We start from the raw sequence: 12,454 nt of genomic DNA, 5'->3' as shown, positions 1-12,454 counted from the left end.
GAAGTTAAAACACACACACACAATATTAAGAGAATTTAAAGGGACAATACAAACACAGAGGTTTCACAGCCTCAAGGTAATAAAAATAATTACAGTGTATTGATATTGCTCTTTCGTGCAAATTATATGACAGATCTACCAAGGAAAGACAGATTATCCATGTCTATTAGTAGGCTGCTACTTGTTATTCAAATGATTACAAGTTAATATCCTTTTTGATGTACAGTATTTGGTAGCGTATGGAGGTGTTAAAGCTAACCTAAAAAAAAATCACTTTGACACAAATTTGACCCAGTTAGAGATGTTATGGCTGTGTCACAAGTGGATCATTACCTGTCAGTCATGATAATGCCTATCGAAGACTATAGTCCCAAGTATACTTGGGAGGTGTCTACTGGGTCAATCCACGTCAATATATCATCCAGTGCTTGTCACCCAACCCCCTCCGATTTTCTTTAAAATCACACCAAATGTTCCCCAAAGTGTCTGACGGAAAATTCCAAAATATTTTGCCCCAAGGTCAATTGGTTGCTAAGATACAGCCTCACATAGCAACCAATGCGCATTCCAAAATATTACTTAAAAGAAAATTATGCATTTTTGATTGATTGTGGTAGCATGGATATTTATGCAAAAGTGTTCATTATCTGGAAATTGAGAGAACTTTATAGTCTTTGCAAGAAAAAGTGACTGTGACGCAAAATTGACTTTTCGTTAACGTGCACGAAGTCACCGAAAAGGGTGTTAAATGTTAATTTTGAAAATTTCAATGCATATTTAGAGGCTAATATCTTCCACATTTCATCACCTCAGGTTCTAAGATATTATGCTGTTGGAGGCTTTGACTTGCTCAGTAATTTTGAAAAAAAATCAGCGGATTCGTGCCCACCTTTTTTACGGAGAGCGCCCTCAAAGTTGACAAAAATGAAAAATGTGTCAAATTCAAGGTCACGGATCACCCTTCGTCCCACCTAGGAATGGCATCAATTTTTGTGTATTGATAGACATTTACCTATAGATATTATCTTGGGTTACCAAAGAAATTTTGCTACCGAAATGTTAAATGGTAAATTTGCCCCACTGAAAATGGTCGTAAATGGCCAAATTTCCATGTAATATCACATATTGGGTTTAGAGGACATTTCATATGTCCATGCTTTCAAGATGAAAAGCCGTAGCCCTGTGATATTTGTTGTAGGGGTAGTCTGTAATACATATTTTAGTAATATATACCACAAAACACTTTCATTACATAATAATGACCTTGAAATTTAATCCAAAATTTGATAAAAACAATAAGTCGCTCTACAAAATTGTATTTTCCTCATTGCACTGCATACTAATATGTGTTTTGAATGACTTTTCACAGAGCAATATTTCAAGAACTATGAAAGCTGACAGCCTATCATATTAAGGTTCTAAACTATTTGTGCTCTTCTTTCAGAGTTAGTGTCAATTTGATCATGAATGTTATACCCTTGACCTTGAAGTGCTTCTAAAAATAGCTGTAAATTTGTTAACTACAAATTACACGTACACAACAGGTGTTTTATGGCATAACATACTAGTGATTCTTTCACAAACACAAAAGTTTTTATGGTGTAAATGTTATATACTGGAATTAATCTATATGTGCTTGCAAGATATGTTACAATTAATTACTTTGTTCTGACAATGACCCTCAATTTCAATCACAAAAGGGGACAGTAATATTTTGTGATTTCGTGTGCATTTCCTATGGAAAACAGTGCTTTGTGGTAAAAGTCATAAAAACTCGACCATTTTTACTATCTATCACTTTGATTGATTAATTCTATTCAAATTATGGTAGAAAAAGTGGGCTGTGACAATTTCCAATAAAAAAAAAATGCTGTAGAAAATTAAAAAAACAAAGAAATACATAACAAATTTACCAAAAACAAGAAAATATATAGGAATGGAAATGATTTTTGAATTGTCATAAGTTACAGAACAAATCCCCCCAAAAAGAAGACTCTCAGTGCTTTTAATTTGCTTTTCACAGGCTAGAATAAGAATCTTATGTGTTGGGAGCAATGTCCATATACATTGTATATTATGTACTTACAGTGTAAATACAGGTCTTTATGGGCAGGAATAGACATTTCTCCTGATTTTGAAGGTCATAAATTCAGGGTCATTGTCAGAACAAAGTAATTAATCGAACATATCTTACAAGAACCTATAGATTTATTCCACTAGATAACATTTACACCATAAAAACTTTTGTGTTTGCGAAAGAATCACTAGTATGTTATGCCATAAAACACCTGTTGTGTGTGTAATTCGTAGTTAACAAATTTACAGCTATTTTTAGAAGCACTTTAAGGTCAAGGGTATGATATTCATGATCAAATTGACACTAAATCAGAAAGAAGAGCGCAAATAGTTTAGAACCTTGATATGGCAGGCTGTCAGCTTTCATAATTCTTGAAATATTGCTCTGTGAAAAGTCATTCAAAACACATATTACATACAATGCAATGAGGAAAATAGAGCGACTTATTGTTTTTATCAAATTTTGGATTAAATTTCAAGGTCATTATTATGTAATGATGTTGTGTGGTATATATTACTAAAATATGTATTACAGACTACCCCTACAGCAAATATCACAGGGCTACGGCTTTTCATCTTGAAAGCATGGACATTTGAAATGTCCTCTAAACCCAATATGTGATATTACATAGAAATTTGGCCGTTTACGACCATTTTCAGTGGGGCAAATTTACCATTTAACATTTCGGTAGCAAAATTTCATTGGTAACCCAAGATAATATAGGTAAATGTCTATCAATACACAAAAATTGATGCCATTCCTAGGTGGGACGAAGGGTGATCCGTGACCTTGAATTTGACACATTTTTCATTTTTGTCAACTTTGAGGGCGCTCTCCGTAAAAACGGTGAGCACGAATCCGCTGATTTTTTTTCAAGATTACTGAGCAAGTCAAAGCCTTCAACAGCATAATATCTTAGAACCTGAGGTGATGAAATGTGGAAGATATTAGCCTCTAAATATGCATTGAAATTTTCAAAATTAACATTTAACACCATTTTCGGTGACCTCGTGCACGTTAACGAAAAGTCAATTTCGCGTCACAGTCACTTTTTGTTGCAAAGACTATAAAGTTCTCTCAATTTCCAGATAATGAACACTTTTGCATAAATATCCATGCTACCACAATCGATCAAAAATGCATAATTTTCTTTTAACTAATATTTTGGAATGCACATTGGTTGCTATGTGAGGCTGTATCTTAGCAAATAATTGACCTTGGGGCAAAATATCGTGGGATTTTCTGTCAGACACTTTGGGGAAAATTTGGTGCGATTTTAAAGAAAATCGGAGGGGGTTGGGTGACAACTTTTCTGAAAATTGGATGATTAAACGTGGATTTACCCTACTGGAAGTGAGTATCACAGCAAAAGCAGAGCTGATCATCATGTGTAATGCAATTTGACTGTCAAATTGCCTGAAAAATCCAGCAAAACCTATTCAAAATACAGTTCTGACCTATGCAAGGCTGAACCTTGAGTTCAGAAACATGATTAATAATAGAAAAAGCAAATTGGAATATTTGACCACAATTACTTGAGATTAGCATGAAACATGTTCCATAGCAAGTTTTATTATTAATTACTTCTTTTTTTCAGCCAGTGTGAAATCAGCCATTGGTGATCAGAAATACCGTGTGAAGATTCTACCCACTACCAGGCTTTAGTTGTAATGACAGAAGTGTGTATAGAATCAGCAGACACAGAAATGTGACATTTTAATTTCTCTTCATATATGCTTCTGCCATACTTTTAAAGATCTGACATGTAGTTTGCAAAGCTGCAGGCATATATAGAAATACAACTGGCAGTGAAACACTTTCAACCAATCTTCAAGATAGATTGAAGTTGTGAATGTGAATGGGTATTAAAATGAAGCTCTGTTCTTGTCCCTATTCCAGCCATCCTCAGCAGCTCCAGAGTCTTGCATGGTGGGACAGAGGTACAGGAGGGTGGACTGTGTGGATGTGAATGGGGAGATATCAGATGAGGACCACTGCCTTCAGAGTGGGACACCTGGTCAGTAAACAATCTTCTCTTCTCATGAGTCATACATATCCTCTATCATTGTCACATACAGGGGCGGATCCAGGAATTATGTAAAGAGGGGGTGCGTTTACAAAAATGAAGGGGGGGGGGAGCATGCGCACCCCTCCCCATTTTTTCCTTTCATTTCTTGTGTTTTAACGAAAAATAAAGGGGGGGGGGCACGCGCCCGGTGTGCTCCCCCTGGATCTGCCACTAACATACACAAATATGTGTTTCTGGCTCAAGCATTTAGTGCTGTTATAGTATAGTAAACAAAAATTCGCACTCTCCGCCAAATTACTGTATGTGAGGACTCAAAACAGGTGAAACAGGTCAACTTTTATTTTGTAGTCAATCTTAAGTTTTTTTTTACTCTCTGAAAGAGCAATTCTTCTTCTACATTTTTCTTAAAGTTTGGGACCATTAAAGTGAATGGCAGATTGTATTTCTTGCAGTTTATTTAGAACAATAATCTTTCAGAAATGTTTTATCTGAATTTCCAGGCCATCAGCTTTACAGTGAAACAAGAATTTCCCATTTTTACTACTCATTAAAAAAAGGCCTATTAAAAGACAGAAGTGGTATAAAGAAATCCAGTCAAGAGCTCACAAAGTTTCAGAAAATAATATGCTATGAAGTTCAGATGCAGTCAAATTTACTGGAGATCAGCCATTAGACACACATTATCTTTTTCAATATGCCATTCCATCACGTTGCATAAAAAAACAACAACAACAATAAAACACATTTTTGTATATTCTTGGAAAAGTCAAGACATTTCCAAGAATTTAATATTTATGTAATACTTCTCTTTTTCAGGCAAATTTTCCAATTTTCAGTTTGTTTTTGTTGCTTTTGTGGTTGTTGTTGTTTTTTTTTTTTTTTGCATCCGGATCAAATGTCTGCAATTTTATTGGGTTTACATGTTAGTCAATGGCTCACATATAAGTCACAAGATGGTTGCAATTATTTGGACCTACTGTGATTCAATGACTTCATAACAGGTTGTTGCAGTCATAGACATAAAGCTGTAGCAAGATAGTAAATTGATGATATCTGTTCCGTCTTTGCCAGTACCTTTCCATTTTCGTATCGTAATCTTTTTCTCATCACCTGCTCCACAGTTTCAGAAAACAGTCTACAGACAGCAAACTTCCGGCCCGCCAGCCGTGAGATCTGCACAGTGCCCTGTGACTGTCTGGTCTCACTCTGGTCTGACTGGAGCGAGTGTTCAATGACCTGCCATGACACCAGCCAGCCAGAGGTCAGAGGTCATAGGTAAGTGTATGTCATTTACAGATCATTTGTGTCTCCATGCATTGGTACTGCTGTAGCACCCCCACCCACCCAAAACAAAACAAAACAAAGCAAAGCAAAAAAACCAAAACAAAACAAAATATCAACAAAACAAAGCAGAGAAAAAAGAAAAGGAAAGGTATTTAAAGGGACTTTACAGTACTGGTTGAGGTGGGGATTTATGTTTTGAACATTCCTAAGTGAGATAATGAGAAACCTCTAATGAAATATGAAAGAGCATGTAATTTTAAGAAAGATTCAACAGTTACTTGATAAAATTGGTTTTCAAATGGCTGAGATATCCAAAAACGTGATAATAATAAAAGGCGACAGGCCACGCTTTTTATTAGGATCTCTTTGATTCACCTTGTTTTTGGATATCTCAGCCATTTCAAAACCGATTTTCATCAAATAAACTTTTGATACCCCTTAGAATTGCATGCTCTTTGACATCTCATAGAGTGATTTCTGAATATCTCGCAAAACGTTAAAAGCTAATTCCTCATCTCGACCAGAACTGTACACACCCTTTAAACTGGAAAACCATTTTTGCGAGAAATTTATCCAGCAAAATCACAGTTAAAAACTTTTCTTATCAAAGGAGAATAAATTGTTAGATTTAATACAAAAGTGATGCCATTTTATAATGCGGAATAATCTTTTAGCTGTCATAGAATCTAAATTATACACTGTACGAAGGAATTTAGGACAGTCTCTGATTTCAGACCAAACTTGTGTGTTTTGGAATATCACCTAGTTGATATGCTAATGAAAGAGATGACCAACTCTTTGGAGAGTGCTGGTGTCTTTAATTAATACATGAAAGTGGTTAATCAGAACAGTGGTGGTGGCTTAATTAAAGCAAAGAAGAATTGAATTAACTCTTTGGGGACATTGGGGTCCTGTTTCATTAACATGGGAACTATATTAAGCCAAAATAGCAACCCACAGTTGAGATAGATTCAGATCAGATCTGGTTACAATTGCAGGTTTAGGAACATTAATAAACCATGTGAGTGTAGATATTCAAGATGTATTTGAGAACAAGGCAAGATTTGGTGGATGCCTGTCTAGCAATCTAGAGGTCAGCGCTTTTGAGTCCAACTTGAATATGTATGCCCATGTTTCTTTTTTATTATGGCTACCACTAAAACACAATCAGTGTCTATTTTTACGTAATACATCGATGAAGTGCAATTTGTTAATTGTTATTTGAGAACAAGGCAAGTTTTGGTGGATGCCTGTCTAGCAATCTAGAGGTCAGCACTTTTGAGTCCAACTTGAATATGTATGCCCATGTTTTTTTTTTATTATGGCTACCACTAAAACACAATCAGTGTCTATTTTTACGTAATACATCGATGAAGGGCAATTTGTTAATTGTTATTTGAGAACAAGGCAAGTTTTGGTGGATGCCTGTCTAGCAATCTAGAGGTCATCGCTTTTGAGTCCAACTTGAATATGTATGCCCATTTTTTTTTTTTTTTTTTATCATGGCTACCACTAAAACACAATCAGTGTCTATTTTACGTAATACATTTGATGAAGGGCAATTTGTTAATCAGTCCAGAATCAACTGTCTTGAAAATGTGTGTTTTGTTCTCTGAAAAGGACACGATCTAGGAGGGTGATTCGGGCGGCTTCCAATGGAGGGGTGCCCTGTCCGCCCCTCACAGACCACCAGCCGTGCGAGGACCGGAATATGACAATCTGCCCACAGTATGTGTGGTTTCTGCAGGTGAGGTCTGCTGCCACAGGGGATTAGCAGACATTTGCTTTCCCTATTAGATGAAGCTCTTTTTTGTTTCAATATGATATGCTGTTCAAATTACTGATGTAAGTTCACAGCAAAAAATTTCAACTCTGATTTCTTTCTTCCTTTGCCACTTTCTCCCCTTTATTCCCCATCTTGTCCCCCCCGTCAAAGTTATCCCTTGCTCCCTACCTTTCGAACTTGTCCCTCTCTACTGAGCACTTGCATATACTCTATTTCTTTTTTCACTGTTTGTTTCACTTCCATTTTAGCAGAAGTGCTTTCTGAATTTTCAACAGTCAAAATGTGTTTTATATGAATATACTAAAGGTATTTTTCCCCATACAGCATGCACGGACTATATGGCTTTGAGTATCGAACAATGGTGAATTGCTTTTACTCCATGATAGGAAAGGTTGCATGAGCTCCTGACATGGGTCAAATTGAGGATTGTGTTCTGTTTTTTCAATGATGGTAATTGTGATGAAATTATAACAAAAATTGCTGTTGGGTCCTTTTTACAGGTGCAGTGAAAAAAATGTAACCTTACTATCATGTACACACTAACAGATTACTGGGCAGCTGTAAAAACAAAAAACTAAAAACAAATAAAAACACCTTAATCATCACCAGGAAATTTGCATACCAGAGGGCAATCCTTTCAACTTTGCATGAATTTTGTAACCCCACCTGCAGAAAGCTCCACTTCAAGAACTTTCCATACATATTTTCTTAAACAGCTTTTCACGTCATCACGTTTCTCTCACACTATGTCCAGGACTGGCAAGAATGTCATCTGACGGGGAATTCCAGCGAGGCGTGCGGTGCCGGAATCGCCACGAGACAAGTCTTCTGCATGGAGAACGGCAGCTCACCCCTCTCACTACATGAGGACTCCACCTGCCAAGAGTCTGGTATGTTTAACCCTTTGTGGACCAGCTGAGGGACTTTTGAACAGTGTTTACAATGCTATGGGGTTTTCTGTGCCAATAGAATCTCACAAGCACACAAAGGGTTGATACATAGCTTGTCAGTATTTTGTGGTTCATTCCTTTGCCCATTCTTCCAGTCTGAAGTATGAGGAATGGTAGAAAAATGCCTTTACATCTCATTTTGTATAAAGTGTCATTTGCAACAGACTTTTATTTTCTTGAACTTCATGTGTTTCTTCTTGTTTGTGAATCAAAACTATGTGAAAAGATTTTGCCACAGATCTAATTCAAATCTCATGAGTCTATAAAGTGAATTATAAAATGGGTTCAAGAATGTAGCCAATTGAAAGCGCTGAAATGAGTCACGTGTGCGTGCATTAATTTCTTAGTAAATGCACGGCCGGGGCCTGACGTACGTCACAATGTTTACACTAGCAGTGCGCACTCAATCAGTTGTTACAAGTGCGTCACGCGCTACTATACGCGCTGTCAATCCTGTAAACAACTTCTAGTTCAGGCTGCCCCAACAGCCGGCGGCCTTTCTTGTGCATAACACGTAGCGTACTCTTATACGTACGTTGTACAGTACTTATGTGCGGGATTTCCGAGTGCGACGTGCGTAAATGTTTGGGACGAATATCTTCGGAAATCTTGACTTTTGAGCGAGTGCTACATGCACTCGGCTGCGCCTCGTGCATGTCGCACCATTGTCAATACTCTCGAGCGCGCCGCACCTTCACTAACACACTCTATCCTGTGCATCATTTGTATAAAATACCATGATGGAAACTTAAGTCTGGACAGTCATTTCTTTAATGTATGATCTATCTTTGACCAGATTCATTTCACAGCACATTAAAGGAAATTTTCACCTTGATATTACATGGATTAGGATTGAGAGAATGCAGCAACATCAGTAGAACACATCAGCAGAAGTTTGAGGAAAATTAGACAATCCATTCAAAAGTTATGAATTTTTAAAGTTTCTACACAGTCACTGCCGGATGAGAAGACTACTACAGTGTATGATGTCACATGTGTAGAACAATTATAAGGAAAATTTAGAGAGAATTCCACAAAATGTTATTTTTTGAAAAAAAGTACACATTCCCTTGACTCGCTACTGACATATATTTCAAGAGTAATATTATTCTCCCTACCTTCTGAAAGAGGCAAGCCAAGTGCTCTATTATCATGTGATAAAAGTGAAAATATGTTGAATTTCTTTTATCTTTTCTTGATTTCTTTAATATTTTACTTCCCTGTACATCAGCTATATATTCAGTTGTCAAATGAGTAGAATTTTTTTTCTCATGGTCATCAGGCCCGATTGCCTGTGAAATTTGCAGAGAATGAGAAACGTCCTGGAGTCGAGACTAGCTCTTCCAAAAATCCAGAATGATGAAGATTGCGAAAGCAGAAATTCACTCTCAGACATTTGCACTTCGCCTGTTTTTTGCATACATAACCCATTTCATATGAGATTCTGACATTTCCATAGACTTTATGTAGCAGGCAGCAGGTTTTCGAGCAGATGGGTTAACAAAGTAGGCCTACCCACTGGCATTCTTTAAGAGGAGGGTTGATACATGTATGTAGCCTTGGTGCAGGGATGCGGTGTTTGAGTGGCATTCGTTGAGGAGGCGGTCGCTACGTAGTGAGTGATAAATGGGAGCAGTCTCCACTGTGTCTTGGCTTCAATCAGATACAGCCCAAAGCTGTTCCATATGTCTGTCACACTTTCTCCTGGGCATGTCAGGCTCTCTCTAATTATAGCATCATCGTTATCTCCAGTCCCAATGATGAGGGTAGGCTGTGTGGAGGTCAGATCGGTGGGAGAAGAGTTACAGTGATTTGCCTACTGAAGGGAAAACTGCAAAAGTAAAAAGAAAATAAAAGATTTATGGACACTTTGTTGACAGATGTGCTGGAGTGTTAAAGCATAAATTTGATGTGGGTCAGGGAGAAATACTGAGTATAAAAAAAAAGAAACTTGAAATTTATCGATTAACCTGTTGAGGACGAGTCCCGAGTACATCACAGACATTAAGTGACACAGTTGTGCATAAAACACAGAAGCGGGAAGCTACTTTAAACAGTATCATGGCATACATTTGTCACTGCTTTTGTCAGCTTGCAACAAGTTATAATTTCTAGACAGCCACTGAGATGGACGTAGCAACATGTTTATTGAAATTGATTTCTGTTTTGAATATCATTACTGAGCCTGTCCTTTGTATTGTTATTGTTTGTTATACGTAGAGCAATACCCATACTGTTCATGCCACACTTCCTGTATCCCCCAGTATGATACATCCAAGACGAGTATGTACAACAAGGTCATTATGTCAACCAGGGTTTTTATTATGTTATGTGTGAGGTTAATACCATATAGCACATCAAAACTTTCTACATGTCATAGCATTAATAACCCGCTAGACTCCTGTGCCCTGTCTTGTAAAGACTTGTAATTGGTTCAAATCGATAACAACTTTATGATTGACTGCAAATTCATCTTATAAAAAGTTATGATTGAAATTAAGACGGAGAACTGCAATCAATCAATCACAGGTTGCGACTGATTGCAGCTTTCAAGAGATTTGTGATTGATTGATTTCGATCGCAAGTTTTATAAGACAGGGCACTGCATTCATAAAATATTGACTGATGAGAAATGCTAGTGCTTCGGTGCACAGCCGTTGCAGACTACTGACGTGTTAACAGCGCGAACAAACGACCAATCATGTGACTCATATCACTCACCGCAAAACTTGTCGACGGACTGCGCTGGGTGCATCTCAGGCACTCATTGAGGGGAAAGGTAATTGACTTATTGCTGACACCTTACCTCTCTCCCAGCGGATTACTCGATTAGCAGCAAGAAGTTATGGATCAACACTCCTCCACAAATTGATACCTTCCTATACCCATTAGCAGTCTGCCTGGTAATGCCTGTTAGGCAACCCTATTATGTAGGATTCTTGTATACAGACATGACAACTGTTACATTTTTGCAGTGTTTTGTATCTCTTTTTCCCCAAAAAATAATGCAGGGCTCTTGGAAAATACTGTTTTGTTTCTAATTTCTGTACTACACTTATCCATTGCAGGAATGATAGAAATACTTTTTTTTTTCAGCAAAAATATGCCGAAGTTTCAGCCCTCAGTGTGTTGCTAAACAAGGTTGTTTACAAGCTTGTCATTCATGTGTATACACTGAAGCTGCATTTACATGCAGGAGTTATCAGTTTTTAGATTGTTATGTAAATGAATATCATTTGCCACCATTCACAAATGGCAACCTTCACACCCCCCCCCCCAAAAAAAAAACCCAAACCAATAACTAAAATGAAGTGTTTTGAATCTACAAATTGCTTAAATGCCTATCTAACTTATTGGCCATTGTGTAACCCTGTGGATATGCTCTTGTGCAAACGCAACTGCATAATGTTCATACAAAACTCAATCATGAAAAACGTTAAATTTCAGGTATGTGTGAATGATCCTTACATGTACATGCTGTCTTGTATGTGATCAAATACCACTCAACTTAATTAAACAAAAGATAAGCCTTTCCAAATGTTCAAAAAAAGAAACTGAAAGTCAAGCACACAGTTCATTTTATACCTTGTACAATGTAGCTTTATATTCTTATGGAATAGACTCCCACAAAACATTCGTAATCTGTCTTCTCTAAGTGAGTTTAAGAGCTCACTTAAAACCTGGTTATTTAGACAACCTTTTTTTGTAACATTTCCTCTATTCTTTTTCTCATACATCTTTTCACTGGTATTTTCTCTCTACCTCTCTTTCTTGCGCCATGAGCATCTATTCATGTTGGATACCGGCGCATTACAAGTGTTCATATTATTATATGTTGCATTTTTAATACATACACCCTTCCTTGGCACATATATGTTAATGTTTTATCGTCTTAGACATGTTTGTCTCATTAAGGATGGATTGATTTTGCTACAACACACATTTCTCTAAGACCCCTGCCCTAGTATACTAGGGACTCATCCTCAACAGGTTAAGAAGAAAAGGGCTCCTTTTAAGTATGGTACCCGCAAACAAAAACGAAAGTAAAAACAAAGGTATTTACAGAAATGAAAGATGAATAAAAGAATCCCAGTATGATGATGTTCCGTGCTGTGTACTGTACATATAAATGTATGTAGCTACCAAGTGTTCCCAATTTTGCTGGAATCTTCCAGACAAGTGAGATATCAAATGCTGCTGATCTTCAAAAAGGAAATACATTATGTTTGCTTTCAAGAAGATTTTTTTTTCTTATAGGAACCTCCCTGCATTTAATATGTGAGCGGTGGCAGTCCTGAGTGTAAGAACATCTTATCTATAGATGTCAC

At 37.1% G+C, this 12,454-nt stretch overlaps 1 protein-coding gene across 1 annotated transcript in view; it reads left to right on the top strand.

Annotated features, from left to right (window-relative positions):
- The window catches only part of LOC139718769 (thrombospondin type-1 domain-containing protein 7A-like), a 70,701-nt gene that overhangs the window by 29,972 nt on the left and 28,275 nt on the right, over window positions 1-12,454 (top strand). The window contains exons 2-5 of the mRNA XM_071630233.1: window positions 3,977-4,094; window positions 5,228-5,381; window positions 7,011-7,137; window positions 7,931-8,066. Of these exons, the coding sequence (XP_071486334.1) occupies window positions 3,977-4,094; window positions 5,228-5,381; window positions 7,011-7,137; window positions 7,931-8,066 (535 nt within the window). The remainder of the gene's footprint in view (window positions 1-3,976; window positions 4,095-5,227; window positions 5,382-7,010; window positions 7,138-7,930; window positions 8,067-12,454) is intronic.

This window comes from Diadema antillarum, unplaced genomic scaffold (genome assembly GCF_040938485.1).
Source record: "Diadema antillarum isolate AM-2024a unplaced genomic scaffold, OU_Dant_1.0 scf00000099, whole genome shotgun sequence".
Classification (NCBI taxonomy): domain Eukaryota; kingdom Metazoa; phylum Echinodermata; class Echinoidea; order Diadematoida; family Diadematidae; genus Diadema; species Diadema antillarum.
This window is presented reverse-complemented; position numbering and strand designations above follow the sequence as displayed.